This window comes from Hyla sarda, chromosome 7 (assembly GCF_029499605.1).
Source record: "Hyla sarda isolate aHylSar1 chromosome 7, aHylSar1.hap1, whole genome shotgun sequence".
In the NCBI taxonomy this organism is placed as follows: domain Eukaryota; kingdom Metazoa; phylum Chordata; class Amphibia; order Anura; family Hylidae; genus Hyla; species Hyla sarda.
In genome coordinates this window covers 29,691,443-29,716,766 of record NC_079195.1, presented here as the reverse complement: position 1 = coordinate 29,716,766, position 25,324 = coordinate 29,691,443, and the positions used below count along the sequence as shown (strand labels likewise).

Below are 25,324 nucleotides of genomic sequence, written 5' to 3'. Positions count from 1 at the left end.
CCTGACACCTCCCCTCTCTCCTCCGGTCGGGACTGTCAGCTGTGGTCGCTCCTCTCCTCCCTCTGTCTCCTCCCCCTCTCCCCTGACTCCTCCCCAGTCTCCTCCCACACCGGGACTGTCAGCTGTGGTCGCCCCTCTCCTCCCCCTGTCTTGTCTCCTCCCCCTCTCCCCTGACTCCTCCCCAGTCTCCTCCCACACCGGGACTGTCAGCTGTGGTCGCTCCTCTCCTCCCTGGTTCCCCGGCATCCCCCCAGCATGCAGACCGCTCTCCTTCTCCTCAGCCTGGGGCTGACCTGCTCCCTGACCCTGCAGCCCCCGGACGAGCTGCTCTGGGACGGGGTCTCTCTGTTTTCCAAGGGAGAGTGGTCGGAGGCCCGGGACAAACTGTGGGGGGCGCTGCGGAGCCTGCAGGAGGTGCGGGGGGTCCGGCTGAGATGCGGGGAGCAGTGCGGGCTCCCAGGGGCCCAGCTGGAGGAGGCCGTGATGGGGAGAGCCGAGTGCCTGCTGAGCTGCGAGCGCCTGCAGCTGGGGGAGCCCTCCCTGTACCGCCTGACCCAGGACACCGAGAAGACCTTCCACAGGGGGGCGCCCTACAACTACCTGCAAGTGGCACATTACAGGGTATGAAGGTGCAACCGTCTGCAGACCAGGGGGGGGGGGGGGGGTCTGGTGCCTGGTGCTACCCATAGAGACTGTTTATGCCAGTGTTTCCCAACCAGGGTGCCTTCGGCTGTCCGGGCATGCTGGGAGTTGTAGTTTTGCAACAGCTGGAGGCACCCTGGTTGGGAAACACTGGATTATGTTCTGCATGTTGCAATGATCTGCAGCCTAGGTTTGCTAGGATGAGGTAGTATGTTCTGAAGGTGCAACCGTCTGCAGACCAGGAGGGGGATCTGGTGCTACCCATAGAGACTGTTTATGCCAGTGTTTCCCAACCAGGGTGCCTTTGGCTGTCCGGGCATGCTGGGTGTTATAGTTTTGCAACAGCTGTAGGCACCCTGGTTGGGAAACACTGGGTTATGCTCTGCATGTTGCAATTATCTGTAGACCAGGTTTCCTAGAATGAGATAGTATGCTATGAAGGTGCAACCATCTGCAGACCAGAAGTAGGGTCTGGTGCTACCCATAGAGACTGGTTATGCTCTGCATGTTGCAATGATCTGCAGCCTAGGTTTGCTGGGGTGAGGTAGTATGCTACATGACCCTGGTGCAATAGTCTGCAGTCCAGAAATTATCTCTTGGTCATGGGTAGAATACTTTGCAGGCAATAGCCAATAGTCACAGATGCAATACTCTGCAGCCCATACTTCCCCCATCCAGGGTGTCTCTACTACAACTCCCAGCATGCCCTGAGGCTGTCAGTGCATGATGGGATTTGTTCTTTTGCAACAGCTGGAGACACCGGTCGGAGCGGTGTATTCCAAACAGTGTGCTTCCAGCTGTTTCAAAACTACAACTCCCAGCGTGCCCTTTCGGCTGTCCGGGCATGCTGGGAGTTGTAGTTTTGCAACAGCTGGAGACACACAGTTGGAAAATGTTGCTCTACAGCAGTGTTTCCCAACCAGGGTGCGTCCGGCAGTTGCAAAACTACAACTCCCAGCATGCCCGGACAGCTGGAGGCTCCCTGGTTGGGAAACACAGTATTATGTATTAGTGATAAACAGCAGGGGCCATATTCGAATTTGCGATATTTGGCGAATATATTGACGATTATTTGTCCTATATTCGCTATGTACATTCACTTTTTTCACTTTTGTAAAAAAAAAAAAAATAAATAAAAAAAAGTAAAAATTTGCATAAAAATTTGCATGTGGAAAAAAAAACCAGAATATTTGTCGTTACGAATATATAGCGCTATATTCTAAATATTCACGAAATCGCGAATTGCCGGTATTCGCGATAAAAATTCACATTACGAATATTCGTGCTCAGCACTATTATTCATTGCATCCCAGTTATCAGGCTGTCCGGGCATGCTGGGAGTTGTAGTTTTGCAACAGCTGGAGGCACACTTGTTTAGGAAACACTGACCTAGATAATAAACCAGAGCCTTCGGCTGTCTGGGCATGCTGGGAGTTGTAGTTTGGCAACAGCTGGAGAAACACTGGTTGGAGAATGCTGCTCTACAGCAGTGTTTCCCAGCCAGCGTGCCTCCAGCTGTTGCAAAACTACAACTCCCAGCATGCCCGGACAGCCAAAGGCTGTCCGGGCATGCTGGGAGTTGTAGTTTTGCAACAGCTGGAGGCACGCTGGTTGGGAAACACTGATCTAGATAATAAACCAGAGCCTTCGGCTGTCTGGGTATGCTGGGAGTTGTAGTTTTGCAACAGCTGGAGGCACCCTGGTTGGGAAACACTGCTTCACAGAGTAGGATAGACTGGTGGTCTGGATGCAATATTCTGTTGTGACTAATGCAGTACAGGCTTGTACATCACAGGGTGCAATGATCTGCAGTGTGTCAGGGATGTTTGGCTTAGGGGGGGTCCTATGAACCCCTTTGCTGGTGCTGGATTATGGGGTACAACACGGGTAGATGGCCTGGGTGAGAAGGTGTCATGTATGGTGCAATAGTCTGCAGAAAAGGAAGACTATATAGAAAGGAAGAGGATTCAGTAATGCCTCATTCATTGGGGGGAGGGGGACGTCTGGAAAAGTTTACAAGAAAAGTGTCTAGGGGGTTAACTGCCCAGAATGCATTGCTGTCATGTAGGGGCTTGCACACGTGGATGTGTATATGGTGTGTGGGGGAGGGGTGCTGCGCTCTTTATGGGGGATTTTATAGCTTTTTATTAATAAACAGTAATAAGACGTAAAACGATAAACCACAAAGTCTACCAAAGAGGATAAAGCGCCCGCATAGGCTGTAGCGTCACATCTTGGTGTCATCCGTCTTCTCCTTCTTCAGTCACTCTCTTCTGTCCAGTCTCATAGTTGTGTCTGTTTCTGGGAAAGTTGGGTTTTGTTGGCATTTTTACAGACAGGAGTGTGGGATATGAATCTGTATGAAAGGGGGGGTCGTATTAGTTCTCATCCAGATAAATAATGATAATACAAAAATATGTGTATTTATTATTAATATTATTATATATATATTTTTTTTATTATCTAGTTTATTTATTTATTTTAACCCCTTAAGGACCAAGGGTTTTTCCGTTTTTGCACTTTCGTTTTTTTTCCTCCTCACCTTTTTAAAAATCATAACGCTTTCAATTTTGTACCTAAAAATCCATATGATGACTTATTTTTTGCGCCACCAATTCTACTTTTTAATGACATCAGTCGTTTTACCGAAAAAAATCCACGGCGAAACGGGGGGGGAATAATTGTGCGACAAAATTTAAGAAAAAACACCATTTTGTAACTTTTGGGGGCTTCCGTTTCTACGCAGTGCATATTTCGGTAAAAATGACACCTTTATCATTATTCTGTAGGTCCATACAATTAAAATGATACCCTACTTATATAGGTTTGATTTTGTCGCACTTCTGGAAAAAATCATAACTACATGCAGGAAAATTAATACGTTTAAAAATGTCATCTTCTGACCCCTATAACTTTTTTATTTTTCCGCGTATGGGGCGGTATGAGGGCTCATTGTTTGCGCCGTGATCTGAAGTTTTTATTGGTAACATTTTTGTTTTGATCGGACTCTTTGATCGCTATTTATATATTTTTTTATGGTATAAAAAGTGACCAAAGATCCGCTATTTTGGACTTTGGAATTCTTTTGCGCGTACGCCATTGACCGTGTGGTTTAATTAATGATATATTTTTATAGTTCGGCATTTGCGCACGTGGTGATACCACATATGTTTATTTTTATTATGTTTATATATTTCTTACATGGAATTTGGGAAAAGGGGGTGATTTAAACTTTTAAGGAAGGGGTTAGTGTGTGTGTGTGTGTGTGTGTGTGTTTGAAACTTTTGTTTTTTATTTTATTTTTTTTACACTTATAGTCCCCTGAGGGGACTTTCAGGAGGAATCATTTGATTCCTCATACAGATCAATGTGGTTCCATAAAACCGGCACAGCAGCAGAGGTAAGCTTTCAATTCCGCGGGAATTACGTAGTGTGAACACACCCTTAGACACCACTGTCAGCTTTGACAGCGGTGATCTAAAGGGTTAATAGCTGACCACGGCAATGGCCGCATGTCGGCTATTAAACGACTGCCCCCAGCTACAGGAATCAGCTGGGGGCCGGCCGGTATGATGCAGGCTCGAGTCGGGAGCCCGCGTCATACCCCGTTAACAGCACATGGATGAGCATAGACGTCCATGGTCGTTAACGGGTTAAAGTAAATACATTTTTTATCCTCTCCTTGACTGACAAGAGGTAATAGATAAAATAGACAAGATGAACATTCAGAATTAGAAGTGATGGGTGACCGGTATAATCAGTTTTGTGTGTGATAGAGGTGGCTTAAAGGGGTACTCCGCCCCTGGCATTTTATCTTTGGATAGGGGATAAGATGTCAGATCGCCGCGGTCCCGCTGCTGGGGACCCCGGGGATCGCTGCTGCAGCACCCCGCCATCATTACTGCACAGAGCGAGTTCGCTCTGTGCGTAATGACGGGCAGTACAGGGGCCGGAGCATCGTTACATCACGGCTCCGCCCCTCGTGACATCACGGCCCACCCCCTTAATGCAAGTCTATGGCAGGGGGCGTGATGACCGCCACGCCCCCTCCCATAGACTTGTATTGACGGGGGCGGGCCGTGACGTCACGAGGGGCGGAGCCATGACGTAACGATGCTCCGGCCCCTGTATTGCCCGTCATTATAGCGGGGTGCTGCAGCAGCGATCCCCGGGGTCCCCAGCAGCGGGACCCCGGCGATCTGACATCTTATCCCTTATCCTTTGGATAGGGGATAAGATGTCTAGGGGCGGAGTACCCCTTTAAAGGGGTACTCCGGTGGAAAACAATTTTATTTTTTTTTTTTTTTATTAACTTGTGGCAGATAGTTAAACAGATTTTTAAATGACTTCTGTTTAAAAATCTTAATCCTTCCAGTACTTATCAGCTGCTTGTATGCTCCACAGGAAGTTATTTTTCTTTTTGAATTTCTTTTGTCTGACCACAGTGCTCTCTGCTGACATCTCTGTCCATGTCAGGGACTGTCCAGAGTAGGAGAGGTTTTCTATGGGGATTTTCTCCTGCTCTGGAGACTTCCTGATATGGACAGAGGTGTCAGCAGAGAGCGCTGTGGTCAGACAGAAAGGAAATCCAAAGATAAAAGAACTTCATCTGTAGTATACAGCAGCTGATAAGTACTGGAAGGATTAAGATTTTTAAATAGAAGTAATTTGCAAATCTGTTTTAACTTTCTGGAGCCAGTTGATTAAAAAAAATAATAATAAAATCGAGTACCCCTTTAAGTTCTGGTAGGATGGAGGCACATGTATCACTGGTTTTAGCTTTGTATGCGATGGGTATCATTAGCTTTATGATTCTGGTGGAATGAAGATATCATTGGCTCTAGGTTTGGTAGGATGGGGTAGAGTTAGCTTAAAGGGGTACTCCGGTGAAAACCTTTTTTCTTTTAAATCAACTGGTGCCAGAAAGTTAAACATATTTGTAAATTACTTCTATTAAAAAAATCTTAATCCTTCCAGAACTTATTAGCTGCTGAATGCTACAGAGGAAATTCCTTTCTTTTTGGAACACTGATAACATCACGAGCACAGTGCTCTCTGCTGACATCTCTGTCCATTTTAGCAACCGTGCATAGCAGATGTATACTAAGGGCAGCATGTTGGCTCGGTGGTTAGCACTGCTGCCTTGCAGTGCTGGGGCCTTGGGTTCAAATCCCACTAAGGATAACAATAAATGAAGAGTTATTATTATTATTATGACGTCAGCAAAGAGAACTGTGCTCGTGATGTCATCAGAGAGAATTCCAAAAAGAAAAGAATTTCCTCTGTAGTATTCGGCAGCTACTAAGTACAGGAAGGATTAAGATTTTTTAATAGAAGTAATTTACAAATCTGTTTAACTTTCTTGCACCAGTTGATTTAAAAGAAAAAAGGTTTTCACCGGAGTACCCCTTTAAGGTTTGGTGGGTTGGAGGTAAAATCGGTTTTGACTTAGAGAGGTGGATGTATCATTGGCTTTAGATTCTGGTAGGATGGAAGTAGCATTGGCTTTAGGTTTGGGTGGGATGAAGGTATCACCAGTTGTATGATTCTGGTGGAATGGCTTTGGGTCCACTATTCAAAAGAGTAATACACACAAACAATCTTGGCTTAAAGGGGTGCTCCATTGCTCATTGTTTGGAACAAAATGTTCTGAATGCTTAGAGCCAGCGCAGGGAGCTTGTTCCATCATAGCCCCGCCCATCGTGCTGCCACGCCCCTCCCATAGACTTGCATTGAGGGGGCGGGTGTGATATAATGAGGGGGCAGGGCTATTACATCACAAGCTCCCGGCACCAGCTCTAAGCATTCGGAACATTTAGTTCCAAACGCTGAGCAGCGGAGTACCCTTTTAAGATTTAGGTTGAATGGAGGTATCACTGTCTTTAGGTTTTGGTGGGATGGAATTTTCTTTTTGATGGGATAGAGGTTTCATAGCTCAGTGGTTCTGGTGGGATGCAGATATCAATGGCTTTAGGCCCTGGTGAGCTAGAGGTTGTACTGTTTTTAGGTTCTATCTATATGGAAGTATCATTGATCTAGGTTCTGGGGAGATAGAGGTATTATTTACTTTAGGTTTTGGTAAAATGGACAAATGCAAACAGGTGTGCACAGCGAAACCTTAAACCCAGCTCACCTCTCAGCTTCTAACTCCTTCCTTGGCATGGACAGGGGATCAGTTTCTGGTCCGAACATAAGTATGTCCAGCCCGCTCTGAGTTTTAAAAGATAGCCTGTATTAGTGCTGGGCGATATACCGGTTCATACCCAATACAGTTTTTTTTTTATTTATTCTATACAATATGAATTTTTCCTATACCGCAATACCTAGCGGCCCCTCCCCCCTTCGAATGATTGAGCTATCATCGGCTGTCCCCACATTGGGGAACTAATCATATGTGACCCGCGGGCACTGCTCCCCCGTCCTCCTGTGAGCTGCCGGCGCTTTAAATGAATGAGTTGCCTGCCGTGGTGCTGGAAATGATTAATAAAGGACATCTGTACTGATTAATTTTCCATATTCCTGACCCTGGGCTGCAAAAATAAACTTTGACTCACCTTCCTATGTTCCTCCGGTATCGGCCTCACTGTTCTCCGTTGCAATCTTCATGCTGCTTCCTGGGGACGGGGACATCACAGAGCCGTCAGCGTGTCCCCGGCCGCAGCAATGTGTCTCGCCTCGGCCGGTGATATGCTGTGCGCACTGTCATGTAAGGAGCCGGCCGGTGTGCTCAGCCTATCGCCGGCCGAGGCGGGACATCGCTGTGGCTGGTGATACGCTGACGGCTCTGTGATGTCCCCGTCCCCAGGAAGCAGCATGAAGATTGCAGCGGAGAACAGTGAGGCCGATACCGGAGGAACGTAGGAAGGTGAGTCAAAGTTTATTTAGTTTATTTTTGCAGCCCGAGCTCAGGAATATGGAAAATAAATCAGTACAGATGTCCTTTATTAATCATTTCCAGCGCTGCGGCAGGCAACTCATTCATTTAACCCCTTAAGGACCAGGCCATTTTACACCTTAGGACCAGAGCGTTTTTTGCACATCTGACCACTGTCACTTTAAACATTAATAACTCTGGAATGCTTTTAGTTATCATTCTGATTCTGAGATTGCTTTTTCGTGACATATTCTACTTTAACTTAGTGGTAAATTTTTGTGGTAACTTGCATCCTTTCTTGGTGAAAAATCCCCAAATTTGATGAAAAAATAGAAAATTTAGCATTTTTCTAACTTTGAAGCTCTCTGCTTGTAAGGAAAATGGATATTCCAAATAATTTTTTTTATTCACATATACAATATGTCTACTTTATGTTTGCATCATAAAATTGACATGTTTTTACTTTTGGAAGACACCAGAGGGCTTCAAAGTTCAGCAGCAATTTTCCAATTTTTCACAAAATTTTCAAACTCACTATTTTTCAGGGACCAGTTCAGGTTTGAAGTGGATTTGAAGGGTCTTCATATTAGAAATACCCTACAAAAGACCCCATTATAAAAACTGCACCCCCCCCCCCCCCAAAGTATTAAAAATGACATTCAGTCAGCGTTTTAACCCTTTAGGTGTTTCACAGGAATAGCAGCAAAGTGAAGGAGAAAATTCACAATCTTCATTTTTTACACTCGCATGTTCTTGTAGACCCAATTTTTTTATTTTTACAAGGGGTAAAGGGAGAAAATTTATACTTTTATTTGTATCCCAATTTGTCTCGAGTAACCATATACCTCATGTCTATGTAAAGTGTTCGGCAGGCTCAGTAGAGGGCTCAGAAGCGAAGGAGCAACAAGGGGATTTTGGAGAGTGCGTTTTTCTGAAATGGTTTTTGGGGGGCATGTTGCATTTAGGAAGCCCCTATGGTGCCAGAACAGCAAAAAAAAAAAAAAAAAACACATGGCATACCATTTTGGAAACTAGACCCCTTGAGGAACGTAATAAGGAATTAAGTGAGCCTTAATAACCCACAGGTGTTTCATCCCAAATTTCACATTTTTGCAAGGGTTAATAGCAGAAAATACCCCCAAACTTTGTAAACCCATCTCTTCTGAGTATGGAGGTACCCCATAAGTTGACCTGAAGTGCACTACAGGCGAACTACAATGCTCAGAAGAGAAGGAGTCATATTTGGCTTTTTGAGAGCAAATTTTGGTCGGGGGGCATGTTGCATTTAGGAAGCCCCTATGGTGCCAGAACAGCAAAAAAAAAAAAACACATGGCATACCCTTTTTGAAACTAGAACCCTTGAACGTAAAAAGGAATAAAGTGAGCCTTAATACCCCACAGGGGTTTCACAACTTTCGCATATGTAAAAAAAAAAAAAAAATGTAACTAAAATGTGTGTTTCCCCCCCAAATTTCACATTTTTGCAAGGGTTAATAGCAGAAAATACCTCCCAAAATTTGTAACCCCATTTCTTCTGAGTATGGAAATACCCCATGTGTGGCAGTCAAGTGCCCTGCGGTCAAACTACAATGCTCAGAAGAGGAGGAGCGCCATTGAGCTTTTGAAGAGTGAATTTGTTTGGAATGGTAGTCAGGGGCCATGTGCGTTTACAAAGCCCCCCCGTGGTGCCAGAACAGTGGACCCCCACATGTGACCCCATTTTGGAAACTACACCCTCACTACACCCTTACACTAACAGGCTGGTGTAGACTCCAACTTTTCCTTTTCATAAGGGGTAAAAGGAGAAAAAGCCCCCCAAAATGTGTTGTGTCATTTCTCCCGAGTACGGAGATACCCCATATGTGGCCCTAAACTGTTTCCTTGAAATACGACAGGGCTCCGAAGTGATAGAGTGCCATGCGCATTTGAGGACTAAATTAGGGATTGCATAGGGGTGGACATAGGGGTATTCTACGCCAGTGATTCCCAAACAGGGTGCCTCCGGCTGTTGCTAAACTCCCAGCATGCCTGCACAGTCAGTGGCTGTCCAGAAATGCTGAGAGTTGTTGTTTTGCAACAGCTGGAGGCTCTGTTTTGGAAACACTGCTGTAAAATACGTTTAAAATTTTTATTGGGGGGGGGGGGACACAGTGTAAGGGGGTGTATATGTAGTGTTTTACCCTTTATTTTGTGTTAGTGTAGTGTAGTGTTTTTAGGGTACATACACACTGGCGGAGGTTTGCAGTGAGTTCCCTGCTAGGAGTTTGCGCTGCGGCGAATAATTTGCCGCAGCTCATACTTGAAGCAGAAAACTTACTGTAAGCCTGCCCGTGTGAATGTACCTGTACGTTCACATGGGGGGGCAAACCTCCAGCTGTTTCAAAACTACAACTCCCAGCATGTACTGACAGACCGTGCATGCTGGGAGTTGTACTTTTGCAACAGCTGGAGGCACACTGGTTGAAAAACCTTCAGTTAGGTTCTGTTATCTAACTCAATATTTTCCAACCAGTGTGCCTCCAGCTGTTGCAAAACTACAACTCCCAGCATGTACTGATCACGAAGGGCATGCTGGGAGATGTAGTTATGCAACAGCTGGAGGGATGGCAAATACAACTCCCAGCATGCTGGGATTTGCAGTTTTGCAACATCTGGAGAGCTACAGTATAGAGACCACTGCAAACTGTGGCCCTCCAGATGCTGCATAACTACAAATCTCAGCATGCCCAGACAGCAAACAGTTGTGTGGGCATGCTAGGATCTGGAGGGCTATAGTTCAGAGACTACCATATAGTGGTCTCAAACTGTAGCCCTCCAGCTGTTGCAAAACTACAACTCCCAGCATGCCCAAACAGCTGTCTGGGCATGCTGGGAGTTGTTGTTTTGCAACATCTGGAGTGCTACAGTATAGAATCCACTATATAGTGATCTCGGACTGCAGCCCTCCAGATGTTGCTAGGCAACTTACCGGCTTCCGTCGGATCCAGGGAGCCTGCTGCACGACATCGCCGCCCGCCGATCTCCGACGCCGATCGTCGCCCGCAGCCTCCGCAGATCGGTAAGTGGACTCCGGCGCCGGTCCTATGTCATTTCCCCGTTCTGCCCCGCCTATTGTGGGTGGGCAGAACGGGGAAAACTAAAGTTAACCCCCCCGCCCCCGATCTGCTATTGGTGGTCGCGTCTAGACCACCAATAGCAGGGATAGGAGGGGTGGCACCCCTGCCACCTCACTCCTATCTCTTCAGGGGGATTGTGGGTGTCTTAGACACCCGCGATCTCCCTTATATTCCGGGTCACCATAGACCCGTAATGACCCAGAATCGCGCAAATCGCAAGTGTGAATTCACTTGCGATTTGCGCCGATCGCCGACATGGCATGAGATTCTAGTGGGATTGAGGTTTCAGTTCTGGTGGGATGAAGATAATTCTGGCTTTAGAGTTGGAACTGAGGATCAGGTTTTGGTGGGATGACGATATCATTAGCTCTCCGTTCTGGTGAGATTAAGGTATCGGTGGCCTTTGGTTCTGGTGAGCTGGCGGTCTATCATAGGTTCTGGTGGGATGATCATATCATTGGCCCTAGGTTGTGTTGGGATAGAGGTATCACTGGCCTTAGGTTTTGTTGGGATGGAAGTATCATTGGCTTTAGGTTCTGATGGGAAAGAGTTATTGTTTTTAGGCTTTGGTGGGATTGAGGTATCATTGTCTCTAGGTTCTGATGAGACGGCGTTATCTTTGTCTCTAAATTCTGTCAGGATGGAGCTATTAATGGCATTAGGTTCCGGTGGGATTGACATTTCAGTGCTGATAGGATGAAGGTGACACTGGCTTTAAATGGAGATGAAGTTTAGGTTCTGGTGGGATTGAACTATCTTTGTTCCTTTCTTAACTTTCCCAGTTGGAGGAGTTGGATGAAGCTGCTGCAGCTGCTTACACTTTCTATGTGAGGAACCCCCACCATGAACAGATCCAAGGGGATGTCACCCGCTATCGCACTATGAAAGGGGTTCAAGAACAGAGCTTCAGGGACCTGGAGGAGCCTCCATACAAGGTAACAATTCATATACAACTACCCATTTATACTGACAACATTGAACTTGATGGCTGGATGTCTTTTTTTCCAACCATACTATGTCTCTAACCCTACTGCTTCTATCTGATCACTATGGTCTCCTTTGGCCCATTTCTCACCAGGCTCTGTTTTCCCAAGCGGAGTCTCTACTATCTCAGGCGAAGCACACCACCGCCGTCCTGAGGCTGGAGGAATCACTGAGCTCCTGTCTGTCTACACTCCACGACTGCCGGACCCTCTGCGAGGGAACGCGAGAGCGGGAGAATGAAACTCAAAGGGACTTCCCCGAGGTCATTGCAGGTATCTATAGTCTTTTTATCAATGTCCACTGAAAGAATTGCCCCAAAAGTGCTAATTCATAGCTTTTGGTGTCATCGTGTTGAAAAGCGTTACATTGCTGTTCTATGTAGCCCTCTCTTAAAGGAGTACTCCAGCCAAAACTAACTTGTTGGATAAACTGCGGCGCAACCTTTTTAACTTCCCCTGTGCCCAGGCTGCAAAAACTTAAAAAACACACTTTAACTCACCTTCCTACATTCCCCCATTGCGCCGATATCGGCATCCCGTTCCTCTGGTGCTGCTCGGCTTCATGCTTCTTAGGCTCAGAGCGTCACACAGCAGTCAGTGTATGGCTGGCTGCAGTAATGTCCCGCCTCGGCCGGTGATAGGCTGAGCGCACTGTCATGTAAGGAGCCTGAGCCCCGCCTCCTGCCTGCTGCCCGGGCTCCTTATATGACAGTGCGCTCAGCCTATCACCGGCCGAGGAGGGACGTTTGGCGTCCGGCGATACCCTGACTGCAGTGTGTCATTCCGAGCCTAAGAAGCATGAAGCCGAGCAGCACCGGAGGAACGGGATGCCGAAATCGGCGCAACGGGGGAACGTAGGAAGGGGAGTTGAAGTGTGTTTTTTAAGTTTTTGCAGCCTGGGCACAGGGAAAGTTCTACAGTTAATTTTGGCTGGAGTACTCCTTTAAGGGAGGGCTACATAGAATAGCAATGTAATGCTTTTCAACAGGATGACCCCAAAAGCTATGAATTAGCACTTTTGGGGCAATTCTTTAAGTGGACACTGAGTTAAAGTTTATTTTGTTTTGTTTTTGAAGCCCGGGTACAGGGGAAGGTAAAAAGGTTGTGCCGCAATTCTCCTTTTAACCCTATCCTGTGCCTAGGGGATAAGTAGCTGACCGCTGGGACCCCCCGCAATCTTTGGAATGGGACCCCAGCTGTCAGTGAGGAGCATGTGTCATCTACCGGTAGACAGCACGCACTCCATTAATTTCTATGGGAACACTGGAGATGCCCGAGTGCTGTACTCAAGTGTCTCCAGCTCTCCCATAGAAATGAATAGAGCACGTGCCATCTGTAGTATGTGCTCTTCACTGAGAGCTGGGGCTGGTTCCGGAGATCGCGGGGGTCCCAGAATCCAGTCCTCCCCCCCCCCCCCCCCCCCCCGTGATCAGCTACTTACGGGAATACGTTTGTTTGGCGCTTGAGTTCTCCTTTAAAGGGCAACTCTAGTTTTTACCATATTTTCCTGTATAAGTCTTGTTCTATTTTCGACTTCATATTTGCCTTATTCTCCATTCACACCCAGAGCTGCACTTTGCTGTGTTTGTTGCCAAAGCGCAGGGTGACGGTTACTCAGGCAGATTTGAAGGGGTACTCTGGCCCAAAGACATCTTATCCCCTATCCGCCGCTGGGGAACCCCGCAATTTTGCATTCAGCACCGTGACATCACGACTCCGCCACCATGTGAAGTCAGGCCCCACCACCGCTATGCAAGTCTATGGGAGGGGGCGTGATGGCCGTCACGCCCCCTCCCATAGACTTGCATAGCGGGGGCGGGGCGTGATGTCATACGGGGGCGGAGTTGTCGTCACGCGGCAGATTCTGAGCTGGCAGCGCGGCGTGCAGCTCCCCAAGGTGGGTGCTGAATGCAAAATTGCAGGGGTCCCCAGCGGCGGGACCCCTGCGGTCAAACATCTTATCCCCTATCCTTTGGACAGGGTATAAGATGTCTTAGGGCCGGAGTACCCCTTTAAACTCTTAGGTAACATTACTTACTTTTGAAGGTTGCTTTGGATGTGAATGGAGTAGATGGCACAAAATAACTATAAGTGGAAGTATTTGTATATTTATGGGCCTAGGTGAATGTTTTCCAACCAGGGTGCCCTCCCTGTTGGGACTTGTAGTTTTGCCACAGCTGGAGGCACCCTGATTGGGAAACCCTGTCCTAGGTGTTCACTAAGCTTCTCACCAGTCTCTGTTCTCTCCTAGATTACTACACGCAGATCTTGCAGTGTAAGCAGCAGTGTATCCTGGAGGTATCATTGTCGCTGGGACAGAAGCGATCGCAGCAGGATATTCTCATATCTCATCTGCAGCTGCTTCAGGAGGGATACTCGCAACGTAAGATTTCTACTCAAAAATTATAAAAATTATACATTCCATCAGGTTAATGTTTGGGTTTTATACCCCGCCCGTAATTCGTAATTAAAGGGGTACTCCGGTGGGGAAAAAAAAATTCAAATCAACTTGTGCGAGAAAGTTAAACAGATTTGTAAATTGCTTCTATTTAAAAATCTTAGTCCTTCCAGTACTTATCAGCTGCTGTATACTCCACAGGAAGTTGTATTTCTTTATGGAGTTCTTTTCAGTCTGGCCACAGTGCTCTCTGCTGACACCTCTGTCCATATCAGGAACTGCCCAGGGCAGAAGAGGCTTGCTATGGGGATTTGCTTGTACTCTGGTCAGTTCCTGACATGGACAGAGGTGTCAGCAGAGAGCACTGTGGTCAGACTTAAAAGAACTCCAGAATGAAATACAACTTCCTGTGGAGCATACAGCAGCTGCTGAGTACTGGAAGAATTAAGATTTTTAAATAGAAGTAATTTACAAATCTGAATAACTTTCTGGCACCAGTGTATTTGAAAAAAAATTGTTTTCCACCGGAGTACCCCTTTAATCTAAGAGGGCACCATGTAATTTGTAGTAGTAGTTACTCATCGTTTTATTGAGATTTTCTCAAATCTTACCAAAAACTGCAATTGTTGGAGCCATTCAGCCACAGTCACATGGTCTCCAGGGGGTGGGGGGGATAGCAGGGTGGAAGGAATTGACTGAACTAATGCTAAACACCCATTCACTACAGCATAGCCATACACCCCCCCCCCCCCCCCATGTGACCTATGACATATTGGTGGAGATTTGTCAAAACCCGTCCAGAGGAAAAGATGCTGAGTTGCCCATAGCAACCAATCAGATTGCTTCTTTCATTTTTCAGAGGCCTTTTCAAAAAGGAAAGAAGCGATCTGATTGGTTGCTATGGGCAACTCCGCAACTTTTCCTCTCGACATCTTTTGATAAATCTCCCCCATTGTCTCTGGCCGCATGGAAGTCTGGGAAAGGTCAGAGGCAACAGTAAAATTGACTTTCACTACAGCACTTCCGGGTGTGGGTCCGGTGCATGAAAACAGAACAGAGTTGCGTACGAAGATAATAGTAGTGTATTACACAGTATTATAACTTGGCCTCATGGGCTTAAAGGCTGAAGAAAAAAAAATCCTGGACTGCCCCTTTAAGAATATATCTAGTCTCAATTACAAAGTTGGAATACTCAACTAACCCTGTTCCCACGCCACACATAGCAGTGCAGTTTAAAGGTCCTAAATGTGTACTATTTTTTTATTTATTTATTTTTAAATGAACTGGTGCCAGAAAGTTAAACAGATTTGTAAATTAATAGATAGAGAAAGGTAGTTCGGCACAGCTTGATTTGTGATCCCTGGGTAGTAAGCACTGTAGCGGCATACACTTTAGAAGCAGGTGGTGCTCAGACCATACAGAAGATAAATCCAGGTATAATTGCTGATATGTAGAAAAAATTCGGCCACTCACCAATCTTCTTATTTCAGCAAAATTCTTTTACTTAGCACATACTCACAACCATGTTGCCCAGGGAGAAGACATAGATGGTAACAAACGGGGGGGCGGGTACCCCTGATAGGCTACAACGCTGTTTCGCACTGAATAAGTGCTTCAAGATTTGTAAATTACTTCTATAAAAAAAAATCTTTATCCTTCCAGTACTTATTATCAGCTGTATGCTACAGAGGAAATGCTTTTTGAATTTATTTTTTGTCTTGTCCACTGTGCTCTCTGCTGACACCCGATGCCCATATCAGGAACTGTCCAGAGCAGGAGAAAATCCCCATTGCAAACCTCTCCTGCTCTGGACAGTTCCTGACAGTGAACTGACAGTGGACAAGACAAAAAAGAAATTCAAAAAGCATTTCCTCTGTAGCATACAGCTGCTAATAAGTGCTGGAAGGATAAAGATTTTTTTTTTTTTTTTTTTATAGAAGTAATTTACAAATCTGTTTTTAACTTTCTGGCAGCAGTTCATTTAAAAAAATAAAATAAAAATGTTTTCCACTGGAGTACCCCTTTAAAGGAGTACTGCAGTGATATGTAACTTATCCCCTATCCGCAGAGGTCAGACCCCCCCCCCCCGTGATCTCCCAAACCAGGACTCGGCTCTGCGCGGCTAGTGCTCATGTCGTTGATCTTAGGACAGACATGCCTCCTCCATTCAACTCTATGGGAAAGCCGGGGATGCACGAACTCTGCATCTCCGCCTCTCCCATAGAGATACATGGAGGGGGCAGAGCCGGGGTCCCAGCGGTCGGACCCCCCCCACGATCAAACACTTATCTCCTATCCTGCGCATAGGGAATAAGTTATATGCAGCTGCAGATTTCCTTGCCTATGCTGTTGATTTGCCTGTGCTGTTGATTCGTCCTCTCATAGGCTGCAGGCCTAAACTGGGCTGCGGCCTACTAAAGTGAACTTCGAGGCATGATGGTTCAAAAGTTCTGCCGCAGTTTTCGACTTGAAAGTGGCCCGTAATCCAATCGGCACCTGTTGGCGAGTGATGATCAGGATGACAGGTACAGGGTCAGAGTTTTCACAGATCTCCGTTGTCTTTGTAGTTGGGGATTGGGAGTCCGCTGCGCGGGTCGCACGGTCATTACTACTTTTCCAGCCGCATAACGAGACTGTGCTAAAAAGTCTACGTGGATATGAAGAGAAACTGCCTGGCAAGAGTGAGATCAGACCACGAGCGGTAAGGACTGTCAGCATGTATATATTTGGTGTTGTAAAGAAAACGTATGGGCCCCGTTCGCTACTATTATTGCCGGTTTGTCACAATTACTGCACTGGGAACAAAAAAAAGCTGAACTGCAGGGTAAAGCATGGAGGAGACAGAGCAGAAGTCTAAACTTCTGATGAGTTAGGGCAGTGTTTACCAATCAGTGTGCCTCCAGTGATTGCAAAACTACAACTCCCAGCATGCCCGGACAGCCTTTGGCTGTCCGGGCATGCTGGGAGTTGTAGTTTTGCAACAGCTGGAGGCACACCGATTGGGAAACACTGAGATGGGAGGTAAATATCTGACTCCAAATAAGCCGGAGTAGTCAATCATATTTGTGCGCTGATGCATTAAAGGGGTACTCCAAATGTACCCCTTTAAAATCAACTGGTGCCAGAAAGTTAAAAGATTTGAAAATGACTTCTATATAAAAATCTTAATCCTTCCAGTACTTATCAGCTGCTGTATGCTCCAGAGGAACTTGTGTAGTTCTTTCCAGTTTGACCCCAGTGCTCTCTGCTGCCCCCTTTTGTCCCTGTCAGGAACTGTCCAGAGTAGGAGCAAATCTCCATAGAAAACCGCTCCTGCTCTGGACAGTTCCTGACACGGACAGAGGTGTCAGCAGAGAGCACTGTGTTCAGACTGGAAAGAACTATACAACTTTCTCTGGAGCATACAGCAGCTCATAAGTACTGGATGGATAAAGATTTTTAAATAGTAAATTACACATCCGTATAACTTTCTGGCACCAGTTGCTATGAAAAGAAGTTTTCTACCGGAGTACCCCTTTAACTATTTATTCCTCAACTCCAATTAAAAAAAGTATATATTTTCTGCAATAAATTATTTTCTGTCAATGATAAAAAGTAAATTAAATTTGCCCAGTTTTCTTATTGTTTATAGATTATAATTTCTTTTTGTAGAACATTGCATCCTACGTGCGCCAGGTGCTGTCTGAGAAGAAGTTGCTGTATTACGTCATGGAGAACCTAGGCATCGATTTTCAAGATCCGGTCAGACCCAATTTATCATTTGACCGTCCAATAAACTTGTTGTTTTTAATGTGTGTGTGTGTGTGTGTATATATCATAGCGCCCCCCCCCTGCTCATCATTCTCCCCTCCCCCCCGACTCATCATCCCCCCCTGACTCATCATTCCCCCCCGCCCCCCCTCTGACTCACCCTTCCCCCCCCCCCCTCTGACTCATCCTTCCCCCCCCCCCCCCCGGCTCATCATTTAACCCCCACCCCCCCGACTCATCTTTACACCCCCCCTGACTCATCTTTACACCCCCTCTGGCTCATCAGTACACCCCCTCTGGCTCATCAGTACACCCACTGTGCAGAAGAAAAGTTGACCAGTTGCCCATAGCAACCAATCAGATCGCTTCTTTCATTTTTGAAAAAGGCCTCTGAAAAATGAAAGAAGCGATCCGATTGGTTGCGATGGGCAACTGGTCAACTTTCCCTTTACACAGGTTTTGATAAATCTCCCCCGTAGTAACCTTTAACCTCTTAAGGACGCAGGGCGTATGGATACGCCCTGCATCCCGAGTCCTTAAGGACGCAGGGCGTATCCATACGCCCGTGGGAATTCCGGCCCCCACCGCTAGCCGGTTGGGGACCGGAGCCGGATGCCTGCTGAAATCGTTCAGCAGGCATCCCGGCATATCGCCCAGGGGGGTCATTATGTCCCCCCCATGTCGGCGATCGCCGCAGATCGCTGGACAATTCAGTCCAGCGATCTGCGGCGATTCCGGGTCAATCGGGTCTCCAGTGACCCGATGACCCGGAATTACTGGCTGTTCGGGGCCGTCTCTGACGGCCCCGAACAGCCAGAGCCTGCAGGGGTGAGGTGGCACTGATGCCACCTCACGATCGCCCTGATTCGTCGGCCGGATTACCGGCCGACCAATCAGGGCGCCTGCTGCGGGCGTCACTCCCGCACCCGCTCCGCCCCTCTTCCGGAGGGCGTGAGCGGGTGCGGGAAGACGACCCCCGGTGCTGGGGACCCCGATCCCCGGCGTCCATGTTGGGATCGGGGCCCCAGGAGCGACGGCGGCGGCGAGGGACTTTCCTGCGATGGAGCAGCAGCAGGAGGTGAGTTACAGCCTCCTGCTGTTGCTTAGCTGTAGCTGTAGTTATGCAACAGCAGGAGGCAGACCACCACAACTCCCAGCATTGTCTTATGGGCATGCTGGGACTTATGGTTTTGCAACAGCTGGAGGCACATTCTTTCTATGGAAAAGTGTACCTTCAGCTGTTGTATAACTACAACTCCCAGCTTGCACAAACAGCTAAAGTGCATGCTGGGAGTTGTAGTGGTGCATCTGCTGGTTGCATAACTACAACTCCCAGCATGCCTGTTGGCTGTCGGTGATTCTGAGAGTTGTAGTTTTGCAACAGCTGAAGGCACACTGGTTGTGAAACTTAGTTTTTTTTTTTTACCTAACTCAGTGTTTCACGACCAGTGTGCCTCCAGCTGTTGCAAACTACAACTCCCAGCAGTCACCTTACACCATGCACCGTACATGCTGGGAGTTGTAGTTTTGCAACAGCTGGAGGCACACTGGTTTTGAAACACTGAGTAAGGTCACAAACTCCGTGATACATAACCAGTGTGCCTACAGCTGTTGCAAAACTAAAACTCTCAGCATGTACAGTCTGTCAGCGCATGCTGGGAGTTGTAGTTTTGCAACAGCTGGATGTCCCCCCCCCAATGTGAACGTACAGGGTACACTCACATGGGCGGAGGATTACAGTAGGTATCGGGCTGCAAGTTTGAGCTGCAGCAAATTTTCTGCAACAGCTCAAACTGCCAGCGAGAAACTACTGTGAACCCCCGCCCGTGCGACTGTACCCTAAAAACACTACATTACACTAACACAAAAAATAAAATAAAAAGTAAAAAACACTACATATACACATACCCCTACACAGCCCCCCTCCCCTCCCCAATAAAAATGAAAAACATCTGGTACGCCATGGTTTCCAAAACGGAGCCTCCAGCTGTTGCAAAACAACAACTCCCAGTATTGTCGGACAGCCGTTGACTGTCCAGGCATGCTGGGAGTTTTGCAACAGCTGGAGGCACCCTGTTTGGGAATCACTGGCGTAGAATACCCCTATGTCCACCCCTATGCAATCCCTAATTTAGGCCTCAAATGCGCATGGCGCTCTCACTTTGGAGCCCTGTCGTATTTCAAGGCAACAGTTAAGGGTCACATATGGGGTATCGCTGTACTCGGGAGAAATTGGGCTTCAAATTTTGGGGGGTATTTTCTGCTTTTACCCTTTTTAAAAATGTAAAGTTTTTGGGGAAAAGAAGCATTTTAGGTAAAAAATTTTTTATTTTTTTTACATATGCAATAGTCGTGAAACGCCTGTGGGGTATTAAGGTTCACTTAACCCCTTGTTACATTCCCCGAGGGCTCTAGTTTCCAAAATGGTATGCCATGTGGGTATTTTTTGCGGTCCTGGCACCATAGGGGCTTCCTAAATGCGGCATGCCCCCAGAGCAAAATTTCCTTCAAAAAAGCCAAATGTGACTCCTTCTCTTCTGAGACCTGTAGTGCGCCAGCAGAACACTTTTCACCCCCATATGGGGTGTTTTCTGAATCGGGAGAAATTGGGCTTCAAATTTTGGGGTGTATTTTCTGCTATTACCCTTTTTAAAAATGTAAAACTTTAGGGAAACCAAGCATTTTAAGTAAAAAAATTTTTTTTTTTTTTTACATATGCAAAAGTCGTGAATCACCTGTAGGGTATTAAGGTTCACATTACCCCTTGTTACGTTCCCCGAGGGGTCTAGTTTCCAAAATGGTATGCCATGTGGGGTTTTTTGCAGTTCTGGCACCATAGGGGCTTCCTAAAGGTGACATGCCCCCCAAAAACCATTTGACGCTCCTTCCCTTCTGAGCCCTCTACTGCGCCCGCCGAACACTTTACATAGACATATGAGGTATGTGCTTACTCGAGAGAAATTGGGTTTCAAATACAAGTAAAAATTTTCTCCTTTTTATCCCTTGCAAAAATTCAAAAATTGGGTCTACAAGAACAAGCGAGTGTAAAAAATGAAGATTGTGTATTTTCTCCTTCACTTTGCTGCTATTCCTGTGAAACCCGTAAAGGGTTAAAACGCTTACTGAATGTCATTTTGAATACTTTCGGGGGTGCAGTTTTTATAATGGGGTCATTTATGGGGTATTTCTAATATGAAGACCCTTCAAATCCACTTCAAACCTGAACTGGTACCTGAAAAAAAGCGAGTTTCAAAATTTTGCAAAAAATTGGAAAATTGCTGCGGAACTTTGAAGCCCTCTGGTGTCTTCCAAAAGTAAAAACTCATCAATTTTATGATGCAAATATAAAGTAGACATATTGTTTATGTGAATTAAAAAAAAAATTATTTTGAATATCCATTTTCCTTACAAGCAGAGAGCTTCAAAGTTAGAAAAATGCAAAATTTTCTAATTTTTCATCAAATTTTGGGATTTTTCACCAAGAAAGGATGCAAGTTACCAAAAAATGTTACCACTACGTTAAAGTAGAATATGTCACGAAAAAACAATCTCTGAATCGGAATGATAACTAAAAGCATTCCAGAGTTATTAATGTTTAAAGTGACAGTGGTCAGATTTGCAAAAAATGGCCGAGTCCTTTAAGGTGAAAAAGGGCTCAGTCCTTAAGGGGTTAAAGGGGTATTCCAGGAAAAAACTTTTTTTTATTTATCAACAGATTGAACAGAAATTCAAACAGATTTGTAAATTAATTCTATAAAAAAATCTTAATCCTTCCAATAGTTATCAACTGCTGAAGTTGAGTTGTTCTTTTCTGTCTGGCAACAGTGCTCTCTGCTGACATCTCTGCTTGTCTCGGGAACTGCACAGAGTAGAAGAGGTTTGCTATGGGGATTCGCTTCTACTCTGGAGAGTTCCCGAGACCTGTGTCATTAGAGAGCACTTAGAACAACTCAACTTCAACAGCTCATAAGTACTGAAAGGATTAAGATTTTTTAATAGAAGTAATTTACAAAACTGTAAGTTTCTGGAGCCAGTTGAGATAGATATGTATGTATGTTTTTTTTCTTGGATAACCCCTTTAACCCTATAGAATGATCCCGTCTGCAATGTGCAGCCTGCCCCTGATGTTTGGGGTTTGATATCTATGTTTTTGCAAGAAGAAGGTGCAAACAAAATGGTGTCCAGATGGTATATATTATACAGTACACGCTAGTGCTGTGTTCTACTACAGAGGTGATGGGTTATGAAAACGTTGCCCCCTTTGTCTTTTCAGGATCTTTGGACCCCAGAGGAAATTATCCCAGAAATTTTTAGAGAAAGAGTCAGGTACGCTCGCCCCCCCCCTCCCCCCCCCCCCCCCCCTATAGCTGAACAGCCAGTCACATCCATGTGTATATATACTATGTATGGGGGAGACTTACCAAAACCTGTGTAGAGGAAAAGTTGACCAGTTGCCCTTAGCAACCAATCAGATCACTTCTTTCGTTTTTCAGAGGCCTAAAGTTGCTGAGTTGCCCATAGCAACCAATCAGATCACTGCTTTCATTTTTCACAGGCCTCTTTTAAAATGAAAGCAGCGATCTGATTGGTTGCTATGGGCAACTGCACCACTCGTCCTCTGCACATGTTTTGATACATTTCCCCCTATATCTTTATTTTCTAACCGCTGTTAAATAATAGGGGGTTTATTTTTTTGTTATAATAGAGCTGAGAGAACAGCAACGGAGGAAGCGGGTGGTGAGTACCTTATGTTGTATCATGTATAGTTCCGCAGTCCAGATTAATGCTGTAATCATGTAATATATATTGAAGCCAGTGTTTCCCAAACAGGGTGCCTCCAGCTGTTGCTAAACAACAGAGAAATTTGAAGTTCTTTCCTGTCTGACCACAGTGCTCTCTACTGACACCTCTGTCCATGTCAGCAACTGTCTAGAGCAGGAGAGGTTATGGGGATATGATTCTAATCTGGAAAGTTCCTGACACGGACAGAGGTGTCAGCAGAGACAGAAAAGAAATACACAAATTTCTCTGTTTTATAAAGCAGCTAATAAGTACTGGAAGGATTAAGATTTTTTAATAGAAGTCATTTACAAATTTGTTTAACTTTCAGTCACCAGTTGATTTGAAAACATTTGTTTTCTACTTGTTTCCACCGGAGTTCCCATTTAAGGGCGAAGGGCGTACCTGTACGCCCTCATCCCGTTCCCCTTCTATGACGTGGGTCAGGAGGTGACCCCACATCATAGCAGGGGGGGTCTCGAAAGCTATCAGCCACCTGGACCCGTGGCTACTACCGGACATCACCAATCGCGTTGATGTCCAGCATTAACCCCTTAGATGCTGCGTTCAAAGTTGATCGCGGCATCTAAAATAAAAATTAAAAAACAATCCCGGCTGCGGGAAAACCGCGGTGTCCCGATCAGCTTAGAGGATGGCGGGAAGGCCCTTACCTGCCTACTTGCCATCCGATTGTTGGTCTGATGCTCCAACCAGGCTCTGCAGGCGGGAGCAGCAGAGCACAGATAACACTGATCAATGCTATGCCATGGCATAGCATTGAACCGTGTATGCAATTAGAATATTGCATGTAATAGTTCCCTATGGTGGACTAAAAAATTGTGTAAAAAAAAAAAAAAAAAAAAAAAGTTAATAAATGTGAATTAACCCCTTCCCTAATAAGTTTGAATGCCCCCTCCCCCCTTTTCCCATTAAAAAATTAAAGTATGTAAATAAAAATATAAGTGGTATCGCCGTGTGCGTAAATGTCTGAACTATAAAAATATAATGTTAATTAACCCCTTAAGGACGCAGAAAATTTTATTTTTATGTTTTTCATTTTTTCCTCCTCGCCTTCAAAAAATCATAACTTTTATATTTTCATCCACTGACTAGTATGAGGGCTTGTTTTTTTGCGCGACCAGTTGTCCGTTGTAATGCCATCACTCATTTTTCCGTATAAGCGGCGTTATGAGGGCGATCCGATCATCCAATTAAGTGACCGCGTTGCTGCAGATGCCGTGATCGATAATGATCACGGCATCTGAGGGGTTAATGGCGGACATCCGCGGGATCACTGATTTCCGCCATTATGAGCGGGTCCCTGGCTGCGATCAACAGCCGGGACCTGCCGCGGTTATGCTTAGGACGTAAATGTACGTCCTGGTGCGTTAAGTACCGCATCACCAGGACGTACATTTACGTCCTTCGTCGTTAAGGGGTTAAAGGGGTACTCCGGTGAAAACCTTTTTTCTTTTAAATCAACTGGTGCCAGAAAGTTAAACATATTTGTAAATTACTTCTATAAAAAAATCTTGTTCCCTCCAGTACTTATTAGCTGCTGAATGCTACAGAGGAAATTCTTTTCATTTTGGAACCCTGCTGACATCTCTGTCCATTTTAGCAACCGTACATTGCAGATGTATGCTAAGGGCAGCATGGTGGCTCAGTGTTTAACACTGCTGCCTTGCAGTGCTGGGGCCTTGGGTTCAAATCCCACTAAGGACAACAATAAATAAAGAATTATTATTACTATAATGATGTCAGCAAAGCGCACTGTGCTCGTGATGTCATCAGAGAGCATTCCAAAAAGAAAAGAATTTCCTCTGTAGTATTCAGCAGCTAATAAGTACAGGAAGGATTAAGATTTTTTAATAAAAGCAATTTACAAATCTGTTTAACTTTCTGGCACCAGTTGATTTAAAAGAAAAAATGTTTTCACCGGAGTACCCCTTTAAACTGCACGGTCAATGGCGTATACGTAAAAAAAAAACAACGTCCAAAATTGCATATTATTGGTCACTTTGTATACCCTAAACAAAAATTTATAAATGGTGATCAAAAAGTCCCATCAAAACAAAAATGGTACAGATCACGGTGCAAAAAACTAGCCCTCATATAGCCCCATATACAGAAAAAAAAAAGTTATAGGGGTCAGAAAATTATAATTTTAAACATATTAATTTTGGTGCATGTAGTTATGTTAGGTATCCTTGTGACCGTATGGACCTACAGAATAAAGATAAGGTGTCATTTTTACAGAAAATTGCACTGCTTAGAATTTGAAGCCCCCAAAATGTACAAAATAGGATTTGTTTGTTTTTTTTGACCCACAAATATTTTTTTTCTGTCTGGTTTTGCCGTATTTGTGGTGAACTGATGTCATTACAAAGTAAAATTGGTGGCGCAAAAAACAAGCCCTCATATGGGTCTGTGGGTGGAAAATTGAAAGTGTTATGATTTTTAGAAGGTGAGGAGGAAAAAACGAAAGTGCAAAAAAATGGCCCGGTCCTTAAATAGTTAAGGTCTGTGCCATGTGACAAATACAGCACCATGATGCAGTACTCTCACAGTATGATACAACCAGCCCTAATATAACTAGAGTTATGCTTTATTTTATTAATATTCCATATATATAATCTGCAGGACAACTACCATATGAGGAGGTGACGGTGACACTGACTCCAAGGCAAATGAACGGGACATCCAGAGTCACCATGGATGGGGTCCTCACCGACGAGGAGTGCGAGGCATTACTGGGGCTGGTGCAGGTAAGTGGAAGAGC

The 25,324-nt window shown here is 45.5% G+C and overlaps 1 protein-coding gene and 1 long non-coding RNA gene across 2 annotated transcripts in view; one reads left to right on the top strand and one right to left on the bottom strand.

The window, feature by feature from the left end:
- Positions 1–157: 157 nt before the first annotated feature.
- P3H3 (prolyl 3-hydroxylase 3) overlaps positions 158–25,324 on the top strand; it is a 35,785-nt gene continuing 10,618 nt past the window's right edge. The window contains exons 1-9 of the mRNA XM_056529221.1: positions 158–621; positions 11,415–11,567; positions 11,711–11,888; positions 13,867–13,998; positions 16,581–16,714; positions 17,665–17,754; positions 22,037–22,089; positions 22,469–22,500; positions 25,186–25,310. Coding sequence (XP_056385196.1) covers positions 256–621; positions 11,415–11,567; positions 11,711–11,888; positions 13,867–13,998; positions 16,581–16,714; positions 17,665–17,754; positions 22,037–22,089; positions 22,469–22,500; positions 25,186–25,310 — 1,263 coding nt within the window. The 5' untranslated portion in view covers positions 158–255. The remainder of the gene's footprint in view (positions 622–11,414; positions 11,568–11,710; positions 11,889–13,866; positions 13,999–16,580; positions 16,715–17,664; positions 17,755–22,036; positions 22,090–22,468; positions 22,501–25,185; positions 25,311–25,324) is intronic.
- LOC130281710 (uncharacterized) lies at positions 2,776–22,462 on the bottom strand. Its single transcript, XR_008846086.1, has 3 exons — positions 22,185–22,462; positions 6,776–6,852; positions 2,776–2,998 (listed from the first exon to the last, which is right to left on the bottom strand). It is a non-coding gene; the product is annotated as an uncharacterized LOC130281710 (long non-coding RNA).